The sequence below is a fragment of the Gigantopelta aegis genome, chromosome 10, assembly GCF_016097555.1.
Source record: "Gigantopelta aegis isolate Gae_Host chromosome 10, Gae_host_genome, whole genome shotgun sequence".
Taxonomy (NCBI): Eukaryota; Metazoa; Mollusca; class Gastropoda; order Neomphalida; family Peltospiridae; genus Gigantopelta; species Gigantopelta aegis.
In genome coordinates, this window is record NC_054708.1 from 28852887 (window position 1) to 28878851 (window position 25965).

Consider the following 25965-nt stretch of genomic DNA (forward strand, 5'->3'; position numbering starts at 1 on the left):
CACACACAGACACACACACACAGACACACACACATACACACACATGTATATATATGTATGTATATATATATATATATATATATATATACATGTATATATATATATATATATATATATATATATATATATATATATATATATATATATATATATATATATATATATATATATATATATATATATATATATATATATATATATATATTTACTATTAACCAACGTTAAATTCACTAGAAAGACAACAACACAAGTTTAGTTTCAAATATGTATTATATAATACCAGGTAAGTGTTACAGCACTTACATGGCCTGTTACCACCGGTGTCACACCACCTCTAGGCTGAGCACCACACGCAAACTTAATCACTTGGCAATTAAGGATATAGTTACCCCTCACAATTAAAACATCACCCAACCTTAGAATAATAAATTATTATCCTCAATCTTCTCTACATCCAATATTCAGAGGATTTACAATTTACCAGGTCATGATACTAGGATTACCAGTTATAAATATTATAACTATTCGTAACTTCTGGGTAAGAGACGCCTACAGTTTACTTTAGTCGTTCAGACTTAGATTACTATTATGTATATATCCACAAATAGTGAAATAATGTTACCAACATAAAATTATTCACTTTATTTCACAACCATACCGATTTCATTCATTGAAAGACATAATGGACAATTTTATGAACGTATTTATACGGCAGGGAGGGAATCAGTTTCCAAATATTATTCTTAAATTTGGATTATTGACGAAAATGTACTCATAACCATAGGTATCATTATTGTATCAATGCATAAAACATTATTTTTAATGATTGAGCTAAGCCATAATTAGTAACTGCGACTATCTGACCACTATTATTTTTTGTTTTGTATTGTTTGTAGAACGTATACTTATACCATCCACAAATTAAAATAAATTATTTTTGTTAAAAATCTATAAATGAAGAAATAAGGAAAGAACGATAATAAAGAACAAACAAGTAAATACATAATTAAACTGACATCAGCGTACATGTATATGTGCACAAATTGCTCATTGCATTTAATTGTTGAGTTCGTTTGACAACATTATTATGCACCAATTTTTAGCTGTACAATTTTATATCACGTTCGTTTCCGTTGCTTAACTTGTACGCTGATATTCGCGTACTAATATTAGTACAGTCCGTGACGTCAGACGTGACGTATAAACATGGCTATTCTTTTTGCTTCTATGAGACAACCTTTAGTTTAAATTATGTTTTTATGTTGTTTTAGATTAATTTAGGATTTAACATTGTGTGTAATATAGAACAAAATGATGAATTCTTTAAGAAAATGGCTATATAGACCAAAGGTAAACATTGTCATTATGGTAAAAACACTTTAGTTTTTAGTCGACTTTGTTCACCTTTTCTTCAATTTGGTTGGCAAGTACTTCCGGAATGTGTCATTGTTTTTCTATTTTTATTTCTATTTATCATATGCCATGGTTGTTGTTGTTTTTTTAGAATTAAAGAAAGGAATTTATAATTTTGTTAATGCCAGATAGCTGTGCTTTTTCTTCAAGTGGGCTTACAGTTTTAACCAATGGTTGTAACTGCTCATAATGACAGCTGGGAATCTGGTCAATCATCAATGTAACATTACTCAGCTTTTTTATTTTAAAAGAAAGAAAAAGCTTGAGCACAGAAACTAGATGACATACCCCTTTTGTCTAACATGAAAGACTATGATCCAAATTGTTTAGATGTGTAAGTAATCTTTGACATCATGTAATATAAACACAGACAACATCACACAGAGACTGCTTATACACAGTTATAGTCAGTCCCACAGGGATAAAAAAAAAAATCATACTTAGATACTATGTAATTTACAAGTTATTTATTTCCTAGCTGTTTGATTTGTAAATTGCACACACAAATTGTATTTCTTTGTTATTTCGAAAACACTTTTCTTCTTCCGTCAAACACTTTCCAGACGGTTCATCCACCGTACAATTTGTGCACCATCCTCAGCCAATTTGTCCACTTGATTACATTTAGATCAATAAATCTAAAATGTTATTTCTTAGCAGTTGAAATGGTTATTTATTATTACTATATTATCCATGAATCCTCTGAAATTATTTACAAAAAACCCATTTTAATAGAATGATCTGATGGACTAGATGTGTAAGTATGCTTTGACATCATGTAATATAGACACAGATGCTATCAACCAGTCTAAAAGATGTTATTCTCTTGTATAATCACTACAAAACTAGTGTCCATGCCTTCAGGTTCTCTGTGTGTAAGTACATGTAGTTGTACATTATTTGTATTTGTACCATTTCTCTCATGGATACAAAATTCTTTTCGAGAAATAGACATCTTTTTGATTTTGACTTGGATTTGAACATCAAAGAAATGCTATCAAAGGTGAAAGCAGCATGATGTTTTGCAGTTATTCTACTTTGAAGAGATCTTGTTATAATCTTGAGCACTGGCATGTCTACATTTGTATTTAAACATTTATTATTGTGTTCTTATTACCTTCCATAATTCCTTTCTTTTTTTTATAATCGCCGGAAATCATCCCCTCTAACTAAGCTTTCATTATATGTGTTTTTATAAGGTGGTGGTTGTTTTGGGGGGTTTTGTGGGGTGGGTGAGGGACATGTCCCCTTTTGAGTTTTACCCAGTGAGAACTCTGTACATACATGTACATTTACTTAAATATCAAAAAGGATTAGATATTATTACTAAACAGTGTACATGTACATAAATTTATATTTAGATGTCAGAATGTACATGTATACAAATACTCTGGTTACAAGTAGTGAAATCAATGTGCTCTAGTGGTGTCGTTAAAACAAACAAACTTTTTGGGGGTTGTAGTATATCGTAACAATAACATGCCTACTTCTTACGGCATTGGTAAGGGAATTGTTATTATTTTTGGTGGTGTTTTTGTTTTGTTTATTTGTTTGCACCTAAAACATTTTTTAGAATATTAGGATGTTAAGTTTTGTTTTTCAATTTTGCAGAAATCAGACACATCACTTCTTGCTCAATTTTTCTACTGTGATGAAGAACTAAACTTGGTTGCTGCAGAGCTCGATAGTTTTGACGGCCGAAAAGACCCAGAAAGATGTTCTGCACTAGTGAGCCAGCTGCGGTCCTCACAAGACAAGGTCCTCAACATGATCCAGATGATAATGGATGAGGCAGTGCCAGGCCAGAGAGCCAGTCGAGATTTCAGGGTCAAGTTTCCGGATGATGTTGTCCAGGAGAACCTATCCGGTCAATTGTGGTTTGGGGCTGAAGTGAGTCCTATTCATGTTAATCTTAAGCCTCAGTTTTTCATTTCAACTTGTTATGCTGTTCACTTGTACACAATGTTTGGTATTTTTTTAACATATTTTGTAGAATTTGACAGACGCATTAATAAAAATATGCATTTTTTAAAAATTGACACATACGCTTCAAGAATTCACAGTTGTGATCAGTGTAGTTTGTAAGTTTGTTATTAGGGTCAAACTCGACCCTGACACGAGTACCCGACACTTATACTAGATGATAAAGAGATTAAGGAATAATTAAAATATTATACATCTTGATTCCAGCGATGAATATGGATGCCAAATGATGCCATTGTATTGCATTCCACACATTTGACTTTTGTTTTCCCTCCATGTCTCATAGCCCTATATAATGTAATCGGAGGCAAGCATATATTACAAATGATGTAAACAAAAATTAAGAGAGAGTGCTCATCCTTACAGAGGTACTCGAGTACTCGTGGAGACCCTATTTGTTATATTGAAGTTTCGAACCCACAAGTGTCTGAACTTGAACTTCATAAACAATTGTGCTGTAGCTCAAACATTCACATTGAGTGGATGCATATTTTAAGCCATATAAAAACTGATAGTACTTTTTTTCTCTTTTTTTTCCTGCAGAATATTTTTGCAGATTGTGAAACACTAAAATTGGCAATCATTCGTTTATATGATTAATTTGTGTGGTATACTTAATGCCAGTTGTGTGCTGTTGCATTTGAAAGATAACATTTATTAATAGTGTGTATTTGTAACATTGTGTGTTTCCCATCCTAATCAGAGCCCCACGACTGTTATATTAAAGATTGTGGTATGTGCTGTCCTATCTGTGTGAATGTGCAATTAAAAGTAATTGAAAAATGTAGCGAATTTTCTGTTATAATTAGCAACTGTTTCACATCTAGTAGCTGATTAGTTGATCAGTGTGCTCTAGTGGTGTCATTAAACAAAATAAACTTTAACATTTTGTGATATTGTATATTCATTTTATATATACTGTAAATACAGAAAGTTCTGCGAACAACAAAGTACTGAGAAAACTGAGATGAACTAAAGATCGCAACACTTTCTCCATGCAGTATTATGTCGTTGGTGATTTTTTTCTCTTTCAAAAGAAGAAAAACAAAGTATCAAAATAATTAAAAATCAGTTTTATTTAGTAATTTAATAATCAACCAGTCATAAGCAAACCTGTTCAGTCTTTGTAAATTGCACAATTACTCACTTTGGCCTAGTAATCCTGCCAAACGCCATCCCCTGAGAATCATTTCTTTGTCTTTCGACAACTGATCCATGCAGGCCACAACCCACCGAGCATGAATAGGCTTGATCACACTTATTCTTAAGTCAACACCTTTGTCATTCTTTTCTTTCAAGTTCTTAGCTACAGTATCAGCATACCACTGACTAAACCTTTTCTTCATGGCAGATTTAAAATCTCCGTTCACGGACAGATCCATTGGCTGCAGCTCACCAGTGCAGCCAGCCGGAACAAATCTAATTTCGAATGACCGTTTGCGTAACAAGTCAAGAAAAGATTTGCATCTGTGTGCGGCAAAAACATCAAGTTTTCACTCCTTGCGGCTAATGATAAAACAACGTTATTGTGTTATGTTTTAAATACAGTTCTATCAGCTGAGGTCGCAGTACTTTCTACACGCAGTTTTGGCCATTGTTGACTACTCGCAATACTTTCATGACGCAATACATAGTAGATTTACAGTATTATATATTATCTAATATATTTATTCAGGAAGAGAGAGAAAAAAAATGGATGGCACGTATTTCCATAAAAGTAAAACTGCCTAGCTTTAACCCAGTTACATTTTCTATAGAATAGAATTATTTGAAAACAAGAATGTCCAGTAGAGTAATTTGCATTTAAATGGACTTTCCTGAGTTTACACCCATTGTAAGATTTTTGCGATAACAGAGCCTTGTTGGCGATAACAGAGCCTTGTTGGTGACTACTATTTCATACTAAATACATTTTCTTGTTTAGAATACCAGTGTCTGTATATCAGATGTGTTTGCAGTTGTATACTAATGTTTGTAGCACTCGGTTTTTACTTTAATTTGTGATATATATCTTTTCATACATACAAAATTATTGGGAGGTAAAATCCAGTTTGGGGTACTACAAGCATTAGGACAACAAAAAACACTTTTTAAATACAGACACTGATATTTTAAATAAGAAAATGTATTTAATTTGTATATTATGTCATTGGAAAGGCTCTGATGGTCGGAAACATTTTACAATGGTGGTAAACTCGGGACTGTCCCTATAACAAGAACGTACAGTAGTGTTCATTTGTGTTTATCTTTCTATTACAGTGTCTAGCTGCTGGCTCAAGTATTATGAACAGGGAGGTGGAAAGTTCCAGCATGCGGCCACTTGCACGTGCTCTTACTAAAAATCTTGACAGTCTGCGTACCATGCTCAGAGAACAGTGTCTCAAAAATGTTAATGAATACACAGAACGGGTATGTATAAAACTAGTGGACCTGTTAATTTAAGTATTTAACAATCTTTTCCATTGCCTTCATATTTGAATGTCATTTCACAAGCCAAACACCAATTATGTAACATTTATTTGATGCATGTCACTTGTGATAAGTGGTTTTTCTGTCAGGTTGGTCTGTTCTGTTTAGTTAATATAGTTTACAAATAAATTCTTTATTCTTTATACTTATTTTCATGCTTATATCCAATTAAGTTTAAAGCATACTGCCCTGAATTCCCGATTTTGCTTTACAATCAGAAATATTTGATCACTAAGTATTTATTGAATAAGACCAGTGAATCGGAAATAAAGTACTATTTTGTTATACAATATATATTTAAAAAATAAAATAAAGGCATTGGGTATTTTTATGTTCTGTGATGATAAAACCTGCATATATGGAGTTTGATACAAGTTTCTTATTTATAACATTCTTGGCTCTTCAGATAAAAGACGTTGATTAATAAATCAATATACTATAGTGGTGTTGTTAAACAAAACTAATTTTTTCAGATAAAAGAAGCACTGATAATTTTTGACAAGCTGTTTGCTGAATTTGAACTAAGGTGAGTCTGTTATATTTTTCTGAAGTTTTGTTATCACTAGAAATATTTTAGAATACATATATATCAACCTAGATGCCAGGAAATGGCAAAATTTAAGTTTTGCAAGAAGTTCTTAATGGATGTACTAAAATTGAGCAATAATTATTATTTAAAGGTTTCTTGTTTTTTTAAAATCCAGTTTACAACTTTGTGTAAAGTAATTAATAATTTGTCATATTTTGTTATTGACAGTTATGTGAGTGCTATGGTACCTGTGAAGACAATGAGAGAATATGACACAATACAAGAGATGACAGTATTGTATTCAGAAACTGTTGCCAGGTAAGACTATACAAACACATTTTACTTGGTATGAAATTTTAAACCAAGAGAGACATTACAATTAGCAAAATATCATTATAATATGTATGGTCTATTGCAATGAACACAACAGATGCATTGTCCTAATAATTCCAGTCCTTCATAAGCTCATTTATCCTACAACTTGATCATAATATTAATGTCATAAACCCATGTCATAATTTAGAATATTAACCCGGTTAATAATGGTATGCAAATTTGCAAGGTCTCTAGGTAATAATGTGTTGCTGTGAATGGGTCATTTGTTTACAAGACAACAAGACCTGTATACTTGTGCGTAACAGTTTCATAAGATTTAGTTAAAATGTGTGATGTCAAACTAATTTGTACTAATCGTGATGACGTCACATTACCAATGGAGGTGACTTTAGTACTGTGATTTATTAAAACTCAAATTAAAATGTTATTTTAGAACTGTTACAGGATAAATAGAATTCACCACTTCTTTTTTTTTAATATGGAAAATATCAACCTTGTCTAATTAATCAGTATTGGTCGATATTTTCCCTATTAAAAAATACTTGTGACGAATCGTCTGTGTACATTTCAAATGACTGGATAATTAAATGATGATGAGTTGATGCAAACACATTATAATTGATGATGATGAGATTTCAACCGTAGACTGTAAGTCTAAATTTAATGAAAATATGGTCATAATTGCTCCCATTCGTAACATTCATCACAAGGCATGTTAAAAAAAATTAATTAGTATGGCATGCTTAAAAAATTAATTAAAACTTTAAAATTATTATTAAATTATTGTTTTAATAAATAGAATCAGGTAAGTCATGAATTTCACAACATTAGTTATTTTTCTAAGTTCCATCATCGTCCAAAGAAAATATTAAACTTTTTGTGTTTACCTCATTATTATTTTTTGATTGTTTTAATAGTTTCAATGTTCAAGAATTAATTCCTAAATTCTTTGTTTTGAAGAAGTTAATTACTCTTGAATTTTAGATGCACTATTTTGTTTTATGTTTAATCTAGTGTGAGGGGATGGGGGATGGGGGGGAGAATTAGTCATAGCAAATTTGTTGAGCGATTTGCTTACACTAAAATAGATTGTAGTACAAGCAGGCCAGACATTTAATGACATCAAATTAATTTTCAATAAATGATAAATTTGGATTTGTTTTTACTTTATAAATTACATGATATTGGGTATTTTTATTTTTCATTTATTTAAGGATTGTGTGTGGGGTTTTGTTTTTTTATGTTCATCGGGGTATGAACAAAAATATCCACAAACTGTGTGAATCGGCATAGCCGTTCTCACATAAGTTTGTGGATGATTTTTTTTTTTTTTCATACCCAGATGAACGTAAAAGAAATAACAGACATACTTATAATTAAATTTGAATCATACTTGCTAAAAATAACACTAAAAGTTTATACTTTATTTGGAATTATTTTTGGTCCATAAACAACAATGCTCAATAAAGACAAGTTGCTCATATAAAATGACGTCATCAGATATGACATTCCTTGATGACGTGATTTTTACGTTCATCGAGAAATTAACAAACTCCTGTTGCTACATCTGGACCAATGGGATGATGTTATATTGTAATGAATGTAACAGAAATTTACTTATTTATTGTTTTGCTTTCAGAGCTGTTCGACTTGGACACCTGAGGCAAGAGGTTATTGATGAGTATGACCCAGCTCTGATGTTCACTATTCCTAGACTCGCCATAGTCTGGTACGAGACTTTGGATAGTTTGATTGTGCAAGTTAACAGAATCGGATTATCATTCACAAGCTTCTTAGTGGGGGTTATAATTCAGTCTTAGCATGGTAATTTTTCTTTGTGACCATTTAGATCAACTGCTGCCAAAATGTTACACGGATACAGATGACACAATCTAGCAGCTATTAAACAAATTCTATTATCAATTTAATTCAGTGACTCCTTTTTGCTACTCAACAGTGACATTTTTTACGATTCTGAGACTTTCCAAGATCCCACATACATTGGGAAGGGAGACGGTCCCCTCTTATTCCTCTTGTAACACAGTTGTTGATCCTGTCCTGTCAATTTTGTTTGTAGCTGAAACAAATTAATTTGTTTCTGTCAACTACCAATCTCATTTGTAGGCAAACACTGACATAATAATAAAGACCTGCTAATATTGAATCGTTGAAAACAACCAAAAATATTAGATCACTAAGTATTTATTGAATAAGACCAGTGAATCAGAAATAAAGTACTATTTTGTTATACAATATATATACTTATCTAAATAAATTTAAAATGGTTGTGTGGTTTTTTTTGTGGTTTTTTTTATAATTTGTAGTTTTTTGGGGGTCTGTTTAAAAACTTAATATTCTGTCTTCTTTTTTCAGTGGATTGTTGATTTACCCAGAGGGACCTTTGAATCCGGATAATGAACCATGGAATATGTCTGACATGTTCAGACCTTTCCAGACACTGCTTTTCAAAATAAGGTAAATTTTCGGTAAATGAAAAACAAAGCAAGACAAACTGTCTTGTCTTGGTCAGATTCACATTATTCATCTTGATAACTGTATCTTGTTGACATACAAAAGATAGAAATACATCTGAGTTTTAGGGTTTTAAGAAAATAAATGCAGTAAGTTGTATTTCTTACACCTTGAGTTACTGTAGTAGCTGTTAGCAAAATTCCATCTGCCAACTTGAAATGCTGACTTGCAGATAATGTTTTAGTGTGACTCTACAGAAGAGGCCTACTAGAATGCAAAGCCGGTTTAAGAATCCGCCAGGCCTGTAGCTCAAATAATAGCGGGTCCCCCTTCCCAGAATATGTATTTTGCAACTCCCTTGGGGATAGGGTAAAAATGACCTGGGGGAAATAAATGTACACATCACTGGGGGGCCCGTAGCACATGCTACATGTGCTTCTAGGATAAACCGGCTCTTTTAGAATGATAATCATAGGTGTACAGGCTCCCTGTTTTTGGGGTGGGGTGGGGTGGGGGGCAAGCTGCATTTTGCCCAAATTAAATGAAAATGCCCGAATCTGGATAAAAAAGGTTTTTCATATTAACATTCCTGCCAAACGGCTATATAAAACTGCAAACGAATCATTAGCACGTTCTTACATGGATTACAACTGATATTATGGGTAGAATGATGGAAATACATCAAATAAAAAGGCTTCAGGTGAGCATCGTTTTTGCCCGAATTTGAGGATTTGTTCCAGCACAAGGGCAGTAACTGTTGCCTGTACACACACACACACACACACGCACACACCCATCTTGTATGCTTATGATAATAATAAGTTAATTGTATTGTATTTAGATATGTAAACTCTAAAATAAGCCCCTTTTTGTATTTCATACCACGATCATTGGCTTTTTGATGCCTATAAACAAGGGTATGAAAACATTTTAGTTTGTCGTATTTCAGAGAGCTGTTGTACATCTTGTTCAAGAAAGAACTGTTCCTATTTTCACACCAAACAGTATTTTGTTGTGACATTCTTTTTGGGTGCCTGTAAACAAATATAAAAACAAAAAATCACAACTTTTACCTACAGAAATGTTTACAGTGTATGATGTTTATTGTATTTCAGAGAGCTGCTGTACACCTTGTCCAAGGAAGAACTGTTTATGTTGGAGAAAGCTCTGTGCAGTGCTGAGGAACCTGAATTTCTGTCCAGTCTTGAATCAGACCTCAACGGTGGCAAAGGTGGTCAGACAGACCGCATCGAGAGTTCAGGATATCAATACTCATGTGAAGAAACCATGGACGAGCCATTTATCATACACACACCAAATTCTGGAAGCCCTGTCACGCCAACCGCTCAAAAAGATTTTGTCATCGGGACCATGTCTAATTCTTCATCGTGCATGACCGTCATCGAACGAACAAGGCACGACAGCGCCGATGAAAAGGACTCCAGTGAAGATGGCGAAAAATGTGATATTGACGTTTGTGATAGAAGCGATAATGGAGAGGATGCAAATAGCTCAGAATCCTTGCATGTGTGTGCACATGTTATTGAACGGTCTGCTTCCCTATATGGAGCTCAAGATGACTTTGACGAGGATATCCACAATCTCAGCGAACACATCGGTGCCAGTGATCTACCACTGATGCGCAGTAGCCTCACCAGTCTGTCTGTTTTTAACTTGTGCACTGAAATAGTAGACAGCATTATCGACCAGTGTATTCCTGCCACCGATGTCTCAAGTGAGCAAACTGTCGCAGATGATTATCCTTGCAGGTCTTCCGCGAATAGTGAACATCAAACTTCACCTGTGAAAAATAAAAGATCGAAGTGTAGGAAAAATTCCAGAAGGAAAGCTGCCGCTTCTGCCTGTGTTAATTTCTCTGCTGGAAATGACTCACAGCTGATGGGACATAACTCCGAGAACTCTGAGACAATGGGACATAACTCCGTATCCTCCAAGCCCACAGATTCTAATACTCCGGAATATAATTGCTCAGAAGTTCCTGGCGATGAAAGACCTGTGTTAGGTGATAATGATATTGTTGTGTCTCCGCCCAGTACATCTCGTACTTCAAATAATCCATCTCTTGTGATTGACGACAGCGAAATAACCACAGAAGAATTTTGTAATGAGTTTGTGACTGCTGTTGAACCGGACAACCATGGTTCAGTGTCTGCTCAAAAGTGTAAAAATGCATCCTCTGATGTGCAGTTTGGGAAAGAAAATAGGAACGGCTCCTTCTCTGGGAATAATCCCTTTGAGAACATGAATGTCAAGACATCCGGCCATTGTGACAACATGGAGAGCATGTGCATAGATTCCCTGGCCGTGCCCAACATCCATCACCTGCACTACACGGAGAGCCTGAGCACTTGCTCCAGTTGTAAAAGTGTCTCCAGCATTGCCAGTGACTGTGAATGGGACCGTGAAAGGTAAACTGAACTTTAAATTTTTTAGGTGTTTGCGTTGCAGGATCGAACCACCTCGGTGGATTTATTCAACTAGTTGGGGTTTTTTTTCTCTCGTTCCAACCGGTGCACAGCCACCACAACTGGTCACAGGGCGTGGTATGTGCTTTCCAGTCTGTGGGAAAGTGCATATAAAGGATCCCTTGCTGCTAATGAAAAAATGTAGCGGATTTTTTCTGATGACTATGAGTCGGAATTACCCAATGTTTGACATCCAATAGCTGGTGGTTAATTAACAAATCTAGTGCTTTAAGAGTTTTTAATATATAAAAGATCCCTTGCTGCTAAGGGGAAAATATAGCAGTTTTCTTCTAAGACTATTAGTAAAAATGTACCAAATGTTTGATTAGCCGATGATTAATCAATGTGTTTCTAGTGGTGTCGATTATTAAAACAAATTTTAACATTAAAACTTTGACTAACGTCTTATTTTTATTTTGTAACATAGTTGTTAAGGCTCTGTACCATTCAGTTGGAATATCCAAGTAGTCAGTGTTTTAGGGTGTGCCTTAAAACAGTATTAACAGCCAGATATAAAAATGGCTCCGATCTGTGTGTAACATTCGTATAACTTTGTTTCAGCTGTGCCAGTAGTGAGACAAGTTCATACAACTCTGAATGTCATGACGATGAGGAGATTGCCCTGGCCATCCAGGCTGCTGAACTGGCATCACGGAACGAGGCTCGTCTTCGATTCCGCAGCAGCAATGATATGATTCACAGGCTTTTTGTGTGTATATCTGGTAAGAAGTAAAAACTGATGTTAATGACTCCTCAGTACAGATAATTGGCAGCCATTAGGTGTCAAATACTGTAGATCCTGAAATTAACGCGTTCCTAAATTAATGCGAGTGACGGTGGGCAGACCAAAATGAGTGGCCTCCCTTTGAAATATTAAATTTTCTAACACCACTCGTTTGTGTACTTTTTGATTAAACTAAGTTACAGGCATCTTCAACGAGATCAACTCACTAACATGTCTATGTACACATCAATTAACCTGATTAGTACCTATTGTTTTTGATGAGATCAACTCCAAGCATATTTTTGTGGCAATGATTTACCTAATGTATAGAGTTACCTAAATCTGGCTAAACATTAGCATATATGTACCATTACAACTGTATGCCAACACAGTTGCAGGGAATTTGAACAGTAAAGACAAAGAAAAGAGCGACTACAATATTAGCATGCTAAAACCCATGTACAGGCAATGGATCATGTCAGCTTTTGACAGGGAGGCCAAAAACTGCAATCGTCGCACGTGGCTGGCAGCTTGCTGGGGTATTGGACAATTATTCTGTCTCATTTATGATGATTTGTACTTCATTTCTATTTTATAAAGATATGAGAATTTTAAGTTTTGTTTGTTTTAATAGCAAGTGACACATAACTGGCTGGACTATTCAGCAATTAGTCTCACATACAATGAATTGTTTTCCAGTTCTGTTTTATAAATACATTAGACTTTTTATTTTGGGGGGATTATGTTTTAAAAACATGGGATACATACAAAACATAAAAATAAATGTGTAATATTATTAATGCAAATAACACGAATTCTAATTTTTCGCATTAATATTATGATCGCATTCATTTCAGGATCTACAGTATATATTAATTGCGACATTTGGTCCAGGGTGTACCCCATGTAGATCCATTCTCTGAAACTTGTGGGTTTTTTAATGTGCTATTCTGTCTGTGCATATAAACAATCCTTTGCTACTAATGGAAAAAATGTAGGGTGTTTCCTTAAAAACATCAAGCTGCATAACAGTTGATGAATAAATTATTACTGGGAGAGTAGACTTCATACATGTTGTGAAATTCATTGAATTTTGAGTTTGATGATAGAAAGTTATGGAAAATGAAAATTGATAATGAATTGTTTTTCTCATTTAAAATAAAACATGAAGAGATCAACGATTTGCATTCAATTATTGTAATAGTATTAGATTATGTTGATGATCGCAGAACAATCCCCGAAAATCCATTTTCAAACATCATGGAAAATGCCTCTCTGAAAAGTGATAGAATTTGATTGCTAACAAAGTGTATTAACCCATATCCCTGCAGCATTATTACTTGTTATTTTGTTAAATAAATTTAATAAGTCTTTATAAGAATGGTAAAATAGATCGATGTTTATTATTACAAAGCAGTCTTTGTATCCAGGACAGAGCCCAAAAATATGTTAGGGAGGGGACCAAGCGCAAAAGGGCACATAATCCCTGAAAAGGGCACTTAAATGAAAATTATAAACAAATTAAGTAGGGGAACTTTAATTTTTATTGGGGGCAGGTCCCCTCAGCCCCCTTCCTTGAAACTGCTCTTGTGTATAAGAATTAGTAATAGCCATTGTAATAATGTTTCAGGGGTTGCCGATCAGCTTCAGACGAACTTCGCCAGTGATCTGCGGAACATTCTGAGGGCAGTGTTCGACCTCAACTGTTCAGAACCGCTGATAGTGATAGACAACAAGAAGGACTTGAGAACTGGATTCGCTGCAAATATCAACCACTCTAACGAGGATGGACATAGCAGGAGTCATGGCCAGCAACAGGGTCACAGTAGAACTGGGCAGCAGCGTGCCCGACAAAGTCCAGGTAAACCGATTGTTTTAACCTAAAAGAAAGAAGTAAGATGTAATATTCACCATGGTTGTTAACCACGGTTTGACAAATCCACTAGCCCTCTGTCCCAGCTAGTGCCTTTGTGGTCTGGGCTAGTGGAAATTATCAACTGCGTTACTTCTATAGTACACAGAGCACTAGCCAAAGCTTCTGTGAGGGCTAGTGACTTTCTCAAATATTTGTCAAACACTGTTAACAAGTTGTCTTCTGGTGAATGATTATATTCGAAAATTTATCAGTTCAGTTCTAGTGATGTGTTGATTAAATACAAAATCCATAATTGATTGTTCTCAAAAATGTTAAATGTAATTAATTCCAAAAATGTAGATATAATTTATAATGAAATTAATGTGAATTAGTATACAAGTAGTGAATTCATATGATTTTTATTTTGTCATTTTAGAGCCACCTGAATGGATCCCGGATGACATGTCGCCTAACTGTATGGCTTGTGCTGTGCCTTTTACATTTGTCCGACGAAGACATCACTGCAGAAACTGTGGCAAGGTATGACACTACATGAGTATATTTAAGCCTGGTCTTCATAAAACCTGTTGCCTGTCACTGAAGACAGCAGACCAAAGAATTTTTTTTATGGGAACATAGTTGCAGGCACACAGATCCAAGTCGGGCCATTTGCAACTGGGTTGCCATAATACATTTCTTTTTGTCTGCATCGATCTGCAGTATGTTACAAATATTATGGAAACCAAACTTTACTCTTCTGGTTCCTTTTCAACCTGCATTTCCAAAGTTTGTTATTATTATTTTTCAAGTCTCCACCCTTCCGTGAAGGTTATCTTACAAATTAATTTTGTTAGCCTGATGTACATGTATCACTGTTCACCATACTCCTACTTTACCTCCAGGGAGATGTGCTCCATAGTTGTAAATCGCAGCCTTGATTATAGAATAGCTAGCTATTTGGTAGACACCCAAATAGGAGTAGTTTATAATGTGTTGAGGTGTTGTGAAACATATAGTCAATCTTCGTTACGTCGGTGTTTAAAAGACTGAACCAAATATCTAGAGATGATGTAGGATCAACTTAAACATGATAGTTATGGGTGAAAATTATGTTTCAGTTTCTTGACCTCGAGATGTACTGGGTTGTTGACATTACAGAGATAAATGATACCAATGTGTGTATATTCTTATTTTTTTATATTTGATATATTATAGAACATGATCTAGCCCAGTCGGAAGAGCCGTCTCCTGAGGTGCTTGAATCATAGGATCGAACCACCTCAGTGGACCTATTCTTAGATAAAAAAAAATTCCTATCCTCACAATTGGTATATCAAAGGCTGTAGTATGTGTTGTCTTGTCGTTGGAAAGTAATATAAAAGAATTTTAATTTTTAACTTTGTTATGTTATGGACACTGTTGTATTTCCAGATATTCTGCAGTCGATGCTCATCGAATGCTGTCCCGTTGCCACACTTTGGTCAGTTGAAGCCAGTCCGAGTGTGTAACCTGTGCTTCATGTTCCAAGTTACACCCTTCACCATGGCAACCACGTAGTGCTCAAGGGTCAAGCCAGTGATAATGTTTAGTTTTTAGTAATAACAATTCTTAAAAACTCGAGTAACATGAGCAGCAGTATAGGGCACTGTGTATTTCTTAGACCTTGTGTATTGTTTTTGCAACATTCTTTATCAGTTGTTTAGACATCTACTGGTCATCAGAATTTGACAGGTAAAGTTAATGGATTTATTTTATATACACTAAGCTACAAAAGAAATACTAGGTGCACAATTACAACAAAATGTATTAGGCAGAGTTATGAAATTAACAATAATTGAAATGTTGCTTTTTTGTGATTTCAGCTAATGGAATTTTTTTTTAAAGGAGGTTCTGTTTCATTTAATATGATATATAATAATTTACAGGGTATTTGTATTTACTTGCATTTCTTTTGTCACTCAGTATATATAAATATATATTACAAAACCTTGCTGTCATGTTAATGTTTGACAGAGAAAGTTAAAGGATTTTATGTTTTGAAGTTGACATCATGGATATAACAATAAATTACGAAATTTCTGAATATAGTCCTTGTGAGTGCTGGTGGCTTGACAATGTTTCTTTGAGTGAAGAAATATTGAAACATCGCATTTGATTGTGATGCTCATTATGATTAAATAAAGAACTTCAGAACATACCTGCTTAATGTGTAGTAGTATTATTAGTGCACATCTTTAATTTGTTTCTGGTATTATTGTTGAACCCTGTATATTACTAAAGGTTGGCAACTTTCAATTCTGGCCACATTAATATGCAAGGATTTTTCTGTTTGGTTTTTGCTGCTGTAATATATAGCAGTATAATTTAAAGAGTTTGCAGCTGTTGTTAAGATGTGTCAGACTAACCGAGCTCTTTGTTTTAATGATTATACTTACAAAGTAAATGCATTTTTGTTTATAGAATATCAATATTTGTAACTCAAACTTCATTTTATTTTCTGATGTGTATGTCTTCGTACGTAGGTACAAAAATATTGGAAGGTAAAATTCAGTTTGGTCTACTACAAACATTAGAATGTCCGGGGCCCGCGCTTACAAAACTTTTAGAGTCCAGACTCGGTCTCTAATGACGTCACATGCATACAATTTGTATGGCGTTGTCATGGACATTACTGCCGCAGAGTCTATTAGAGTTTCGGGTCTAGACTCTAAAAGTTTTATAAACACCAGGCCAGAAACATATTGGATATACAGGCACTGATATTGTGAAAGTGTATGTAATAATAATATTAGTCATTAAAAAGGCTGTACTAGTCGGAAACGTTATAATGGCAGCAAACTCGGGACAGTGTCTTTAATGTTTTTTGGGGGCTTAATTTGTTTATGAAGATGAGGATGGTTATTTTTTTCCATAATTAAAATTGTTCATATTACTTATTGACTAATAAGCTGACCTGTAGATGATTATGTCTAATGTATTTGTACTACTGTAATAGGTAGCATGCTTCACAAAATCATGAAACTTACGACAACTAATAGAGAACTTCACATTTTTTACTTCATGTTTTTATACGCCATTATATTGTTTTAGATTTGTATTCTTTTAATGCACCAATCAGTGATAGCACAATTATTTTGTCTCTTGTGTTTGTTTATTAGATTCTTATAATCTTTTTATACCAATGTGATTTTATAGTACAGTTTACCAGGGTGATATTTGTTTTCCATATTTATTTTCCTAAGTAGGCCAATGGCTTTCATATTGAAGGTGAAGGTGTGCCAATTGCTGAAACATTACCAAAATATTATAACATTTTATACAAGTAGTGTTTTTGAATGCTTAATAAAATATCAGAAAACATCTTTTTATAGGAATGAGATTGCATCAAAATGTTCTTCATGTATGTCTGTTAACATTTTGTTATCAGTTATAGTGGACTTTCTAAAGCGGAATATCAGTAATCATCGTGGTGGGTGTAAACCAAAGTGAGGTATTTTTGTCTCTGTCCAATAGTTTCTTCTTATCTTAAGTCACAGACACTTGAAAGATCTTTGGTGTTTAATGTTCAACTATATCATGCAATGTCTGATAAATTGTAACTTAGGGGGAAATAGGTCTAAATGAGATATTATGTGTAAACTGGCACTGATTTTATCACTCATCCAGAATCCAATTTACTTCAAATTATGAATGAAAGAAAGAATGAAAGAAAGAATGAATGAATGGTATTTCCATTGAACTGTTTCCAAACAATACCAATCAGTACACAGAATTATTTCACCAAATTATAATAAAATTTGCCAATATTTTTGTTGATTTGTAATTGGCGAATTTAGAGAGTTTTAGAATTAGCCCTACACTGGACAAAAGATTAGTTTTGTATGTTGAAATACTTAAATCTTTAGAATGGAGTACATATTTCTCCAACAATTTATATTTTTACAGCTAGCTATTTTAATGTAATGTTCATGCATGTGAAAATAATGTTCTATTTTCACATGTTAAGTTTGTTAAAAATAACTATATTCTCCACATCCAATAAATATGATCGGTATCATGCCTTTCATGTCACAGTCAAGAATTGAATGGGAATCATGTTGTGTAGAAGTCTTTCATTTCTGTCTATACTATAACTTAATTTTTGAAAATTGTAAATATCAGCTTTATTTTGCAAAGATCACAATAAAGAATCACATATTTGTTTCTTGATGAATGAATGAATTTGTTGTATTAACAATTACTAAGTGCTTTTTTGTTTGAAATCCATATATGATTGTAAAATTGGAGTAATATTACCACTTTATACACTTTATGAAATTGTTAGCATATATTTAGATTTCTTAATATAATCTTGCAGATAAAATTAACATTGAGTTCAATCTTATAAAAGGTTTAGAAATAAATGATGTTATATAAAGTTATGCATGGACATATTGTTTTAGCTGTCATTTTAGTTGAGGTTAACCCATCTGCTAGCAGTATGTGGGTTTTTAAAACAATTGTATTAATGCCAAATTCAGTAAATGTTTCAGTTTATTAATAAACATAATTAAAATGTATTCAAACAAATAAAAATAAACATCGATAATGACGCATTATTAGATTGTCTTTCAAACGATTTGTTCCTTTAAAATCAACATCTTAGATGAACAAATATAATCCAATTGTAGATACCATACTTACAAAGTGCTTTTATTTTACTCGGAAACTATGTATTTGTATGTACACACACACACATATATATATATATATATATATATATATATAATAAAATATAATAAATTATGTTTTTATACTATTTGTTAGTCTGTTGTTATGTTTTTATTTATTAATGAACCATCAGTGCTTTCATCTTGAAATACGGTCATAATGATCAGAAATGCAGTTGTCCAACTAATGCTAGCCACCATAAGCCGTTTTGCAAAAATTTCAAATGGGGATGGGATGTAGCCCAGTGATGCATGATCAGTCTAGGATCGATCTCCATCTGTGGGCCCATTGGTGTATTTCTCATTCTCGCCAGTGCAACACGACTGGTATATAAAAGGTTGTGGTATGTGCTATCCTGACTGGGATGGTGCATATAAAAGATCCCTTGCTACAAATGGAAAAATGTAGCAGGTTTCCTCTAAGACTAGTCTATAAGTAAAAAATTACCAAATGTTTGATACTCAGTGGCCGATGATTAATAAATCAATGTGCTCTAGGGGTGTCGTTAAACAAAACTAACTTGAAACAGTGTTGGCTGAAAAGGAATGAAGTTATTTTTCTGATTTATGTCTAAAATGTGTAACAAATAATTCAGTTATATACCAAAATAAATATGACCGAGTAACTGGGCAAATAAAATATATTTCAGGCACTGTTAGATTTTGTTTGCCCAGCCATGTTGGTATTAATGGTAATGAAAAGGCAGATTCAGCTGCTAAGTCTGCTTTGGATTTGCCTCATGCCAGGGTTGCTGTGCCTTATACTGATTTTAAACATAGTATCAACCAATTTATCTTTTCCACTTGGCAACATGATTGGGATGGTGAGGTTGTGAACAGCTTCATGCTATCAAGCCAGTTTTGGGAAAGTGGCAGTCCTCCTATAAGCAGTGCAGGAAGGATGAAATAGTCTTTGAGTTGTGCTCGCATCGGCCATACTTACTTGACCCATTCATTTAGAAGGATCTTCCACCTCAGTGTGACCACTGTCCGTGTACATCACATTTTGGTGGAGGAGTCGTCTCAAAGAAACTATTTCAAAACAGAAATGTGTTGGAATCATTTCGATTCCATCCAGAACTTTTATTACAATTTTTATGCGATACTGACTTTTACTCTAAATTTTAATTGATTTATCTGTGATAAACGTCCATTCATTCATTACTGTTAGAATTTAAGACAGGACAGTATGTGGTGGGGTGAGGGTGGGCGGTAGATCGGCTGTACCAATAATTTTGGGACAAATTAAATCTTTGTATTTTGAAGCAATACAAAGTTAAAGTTTGTGTTGTTTAACGACACCACTGGAGCACATTGATTAATTAATCATCGGCTATTGGATGTCAAACATTTGGTAATTTTGACTCGTAGTCATCAGAGAAAACCTGCTACATTTTTCCTAATGGTATGGTATAGGGATTAACGTGCACATTCAGAGCAAGCTGTTTTAGCGCACGCCTGTCATGGGTGAAGGTGCCGGCCTCGGTCGGCTCCTCCGTCCAGGACAGGGAGAAGGGCCCGCCTGCACTGGCAGGTGCAAGAGAGCACCAGCAGTCCAACCGGGGTCGGTAGCAGGCGGAGGGGTTTTCCTAATGCAGCAAGGGATATTTTATATGCACTGGCAGGTGCAAGAGAGCACCAGCAGTCCAACCGGGGTCGGTAGCAGGCGGAGGGGTTTTCCTAATGCAGCAAGGGATATTTTATATGCACTTTCCTATAGACAGGAAAACACATACCATAACCTTGGAACGAGAAAAAAAAAAACCAATCAGTTGAATGGATCCACTGAGGTGGTTCGATCCTGCGATGCAAGCACCTCGGGCGAGCACTCAAACGACTGAGCGTCGAGAATACTAGGAGTGGCTGTTAGATCTTACGAGTTATTTCAAAACAGTTAAAGACGGTTCATACAGATTTGAAAAGCCCTTAAATGTGTCAAATCCCATGAAAAACCCATGAATAGAAAGAAAGAAAGAAATGTTTTATTTAACGATGCACTCAACACATTTTATTTACGGTTATATGGCGTCAGACAAGGTTAAGGACCACATAGATTTTGAGAGGAAACCCGCTGTCGCCACTACATGGGCTACTCTTTCCGATTAGCAGCAAGGGATCTTTTATTTGCACTTCCCACAGGCAGGATAGCACAAACCATGGCCTTTGTTGAACCAGTCTCAGAAACCCATGAATAGTGCTTGAATTTGAGAAAGTCATCTTGAATAGAGCAAGAATGCCTATTTGCTTTGATAACTATTCAAATTTAACTTCCTCAAGTTTATTTTTCTCATTCCAAAATTTTATAAGAAATACTGAAAATCATAAACGTATGAGACGGGGTACGCGGGGGTGGGGGGGGGGGTAGGGCAACTTCAAAATATGGTCATAAATTTGATTTTTAGATTATTTTCTAAAAGACAATCCACTGCATCCTTTCTGTAACTTGTGCTAATTGGATCAGGTTCAGTGTCATTCTGCTCACGGGTGATATCATCAGATAAGTGTTTGATTCTGTGTTCTGTATTATTGTCAACATCTACTGGACTGTATTTATCATTATTCATCCAATTTATTTGATCATCGGCTATTGGATGTAAAACATTTGGTAATATTGACCTATAGTCTTACAGAGGAAAGCCGCTACATTTTTCTATTAGTAGCAACGGATGTTTTATATGCACCATCCCACAAACAGGATAGCACATACCACGGCCTTTGATATGCCAGTCGCTGTGCACTGGATGGGACGAGAAATAGCCCAATGGCTTCACCGACGGGGATCGATCCCAGACCTGCTCGTCATCTAATACAGATACTGTTTCTTCCATTTCCACTGTTCTTAGTATTGGTTTTCTATTTTGAATTCTAAAAATGTGCCTCAAAGAGTAGGCCTACTTCAGGCTCTTGTAAAATTAAAATATATATCTGTAAGGAAAGAAAACCAACTCCTTCTATACAAATGATGTGAAGTGAGTAAAGTGAACAGATATTATAATAATTTAATAATTATCACACGCACGCACGCACATACACACACAGCAATAATAAAATTGGTTGAGGGAGAAACAACCTTTCGAGAATTGATCTACTATACCTCCGCATGTTAATCTACAGACCAGCTTATGCAATGACATCATGACGTATAATAAAGGTATATAAATTAAATGTCTGTTGCCGTACCGCAATGTGTGTGCAGAGGACAGTAAATTTGTTTGCAAACGCTGGTAAAATAAATAACAAAAAATGTAGTATTGTTACAGATATATATATATATATACATATATACATACATGTGTGTGTGTGTGTGTCACACACACACACACACACACACACACACACACATATATATATATATATATATATATTTTAGGAAATGATTTAGTTTTCAGTATTTAAATTATAAATAGAAATAGGAGTAGAAATAGTGGTGTTGATTGTAGTTCACAGAACAGGTAGGCCATGCAACCCGATAAGATCCTAGTTTGATGTTTGGTCTAACTTATGAATATTGTATATAATAATTATTGAATATTGTATAATCATGCACGTTATAAAAACGTGTGATACTTGCATACCATATCGATATATAGGACTTCTCCCTATGCTTGTAAATGTGTATCAAAGTACTAATGGTATCGCTAACGATCTCGAACAATGTTCTCATGTACAAAATACAAAATAGTAACCAAACAATATTTACATACAGAGAGATATGTTTACTTCAAACTATCTTCATGTAAAGAAGATGTCATCTTCTAAATTCTTCAAAACAAACAACGCAAACAGCATGTCAACTTTTACTTCCGCGAATACATGTGACGTCAAACTTTGTATACACACACACACACACACACACACACACACACACACACACACACACACACACACATATATATATATATATATATATATATATATATATATATATATATATATATATATGTATATATATGTATGTATGTATGTAATTGTATTTAATTATGAAATACAGGCCCCATACATTGTTATCGTTCTAGGCTTGGTAGGCAGGATTTTATATTGGGATTGGAGGGGGGGGGGGCACACTATGTATATACGTGTATATATGATTTTATAAAATTTAATAGGTTTTTTTGTTAAAGTTTGATGGGGGTGGGGGGGGGGGGGGTTCCCGTAGGTCCCCTCCCTACGCCACTGCAGGGACGGCGCATGACCTAACACTTCAAAGAGGCACTTTTGTGGGTTATATTTGTTTTATCTGTGAAAATGTCCTCAACTGAATATTTTCCTCCTCAATATTCGTCTTTTTATAATCAGTATGATTGTGAAATATTTTATGAATTTGAAAACCAAGTAGCGAAATACTTACCTCTTTGAAATGTGTTCGTTATAGGAGATTTTAACAGTCGAACCAAGCAACTGGATGATTTCATTGACGCTGACGTTTTACACTCGACCATAGCGAATGCAACTAACACTGTGTTTGTTTATAACAGTGATGTTCCTCTTCAGTCACGTGTAAACCCAGATAACGGTCACAACGAATGCGGAACGAGGCTTGTGCATTTATGTAAATCAACAGGTTTGCGGATTGTCAAAGGCAGACACCAGAATAACCAAAGCAGCGGCTTCACCCACAACGGTCCAAGGGGTATTCAGTGTTATTGACTATTTGATGTCCACCCCAGATATATTCACATTATATACAAAGTTTATAACATGCGATTTCAATGAGTTTTCAGACGTCGCCCCTCTATTTGTTGAGTTAGACATCGACCTTTCAAACGCACGTGCACCTAATCGTATTGAGGTCACCAATAGCACTGCCGACGGTCACCGAAGTGAACTATTCAGATGGAACTCTGATAATTTACTGTCGTGTAAAGAGGCAATTAAAGTTAATATTAACGATCTAAACGCATATTTTACTGATAACAATATTACGTCACAGGTATCAATGGACAACGCGGTCGAAGCATTTACTAATAAACTGAACAAAATTATGACACCGTTTTTTAGAGGGGATCGAGCGACACGGTCACGTGACACTTTGTTTACTTCGAAGGCCATACCGTCGGACCACGTGCAAGACACGATCACAAGCCTTGGTTTGATAATGATGTTAAATTTTTTTACTATGATTATATAAATGCTCTAAAATGTTTTAACAAGGAAAAATCGACCGATAATCATACAAGTTTACGAGATAAGAAAAAGATTTATAAATTATTGGAACAGAAACGACACAGGAAATATATTAGGACTGAGGGAAGTATGTTGGATCAACTAAAACGAAATAATCCTAGGCAATTTTATGCTAAAAATTTTAAACGTAGATTTCATAACAGCCTTTTACCGTTGAATACTTTTTATTAACATTTTAAATCATTAGCTTTTAGTGGTGACATAGAAGGCCCAGATGTTACAAATAAATATTGACTTTTGACAACATTGATCAACCTGTGTTTGAAGATCTGGATAAAGATACCACTATCACGGAAATTGAAAACGCTATAGGCAAATTGAAACGATCTAAAGCACATGGTCCTGATTTTCTTATTAACGAATATTTTATCGAATACAAATGCTATTTTCTCTATATATTACATAAGATGTTTAATTGTATTTTAGCTACTGGTTATTTTCCTAAAGGATGGTCTTCAGCTGTAATTGTCCCTATCCTTAAGAAAGGTGACATATCTGATCCTCACAATTATCGTGCTATTAGTTTAGTTAGTAACCTAGGTAAATTATTTACTCATATTTTAAATGAAAGACTGCTTTCATGGTCTTCGAACGGCTAATGATATTATCTCTGATGCACAATTCGGATTCACGTATATTTTACCGGCCTCGGTGGCGTCGTGGTAGGCCATCTGTCTACAGGCTGGTAGGTACTGGGTTCGGATCCCAGTCGAGGCATGGGATTTTTAATCCAGATACCGACTCCAAACCCTGAGTGAGTGTTCCGCAAGGCTCAATGGGTAGGTGTAAACCACTTGCACCAACCAGTGATCCATAACTGGTTCAACAAAGGCCATGGTTTGTGCTATCCTGCCTGTGGGAAGCGCAAATAAAAGATCCCTTGCTGCTAATCGGAAGAGTAGCCCATGTAGGTGCGACAGCGGGTTTCCTCTCAAAATCTGTGTGGTCCTTAACCATATGTCTGACACCATATAACTGTAAATAAAATGTGTTGAGTGCGTCGTTAAATAAAACATTTCTTTCAATTCGGATTCCAGCCAACAAGAGGAACCGTTGATGCCATATTCTCATTGCATGCTATTATTACAAAAACTTTGTCTTCGAAAAAGAGGTTGTATTGTGCATTTGTTGATTTTAAAAAGGCTTCATAAACTCATTAAGGCTGGTGTCAAAGGAAAACTTTTAACTGTTATTTATTCACTGTATCTCAATGTGTGTAGTTGTATAAACATTAATGGTTATACATCGGATTATTTTGCCAACAATTTGGGTTTAATGCAAGGCGAAGTGTTATCACCTATTTTATTTTATTTGTTTATTAATGATTTAGAAGTTACCTTTATAGAAAAGGGTTGTTTACCATATGAATGTAAAGATATTACTCTAATTTTATTGTTGTATGCAGATGACTTGGTGATATTTTCTGAGTCTGTTGATGGTTTACAGCAAATGTTGGACTGCTTATATGAATATTCAAACCAATGGGGTATGGAAGTTAACTTAGAAAAGTCAAAAGTAATGATTTTTAGAAATGCTGGAAAAATTAAAAATGGGGAAAAGTGGTTTTATAACCATAAAGTTTTAGAAATAGTTGATAAATTCCCCTATTTGGGTTTCATTTTGCATTACAATAACAAATTCACAGTTGCTGAAAAACATCTAGCAGATCAAGGAAGAAAAGCAACGTTTGCATTGTGTTCCAATACAAAATCTTTATACTTAAATATTGAAACTTTGATATCATTGTTCGACTGTTATATCACTACTATTCCCCTGCGCGTGCTGTAACCTCACTGTGGTTCAGG

General features: G+C 34.6%; 1 protein-coding gene and 1 long non-coding RNA gene across 2 annotated transcripts; one reads left to right on the plus strand and one right to left on the minus strand.

Moving 5' to 3' along the window:
- Window positions 1–1194: 1194 nt before the first annotated feature.
- Window positions 1195–19065, plus strand: LOC121382849 (lateral signaling target protein 2 homolog). The gene is made up of 12 exons (XM_041512477.1): window positions 1195–1350; window positions 3025–3303; window positions 5656–5805; window positions 6339–6391; window positions 6623–6712; window positions 8370–8459; window positions 9104–9205; window positions 10318–11631; window positions 12250–12410; window positions 14043–14273; window positions 14704–14807; window positions 15699–19065. Exons 1-12 carry the CDS (start codon window positions 1312–1314, stop codon window positions 15822–15824), a joined length of 2739 nt encoding a protein of 912 aa, XP_041368411.1. The 5' UTR covers window positions 1195–1311; the 3' UTR covers window positions 15825–19065.
- LOC121382850 lies at window positions 13943–23806 on the minus strand. Its single transcript, XR_005959225.1, has 2 exons — window positions 23325–23806; window positions 13943–14292 (listed from the first exon to the last, which is right to left on the minus strand). It is a non-coding gene; the product is annotated as an uncharacterized LOC121382850 (long non-coding RNA).
- Between the last annotated feature and the right edge of the window lie 2159 nt (window positions 23807–25965).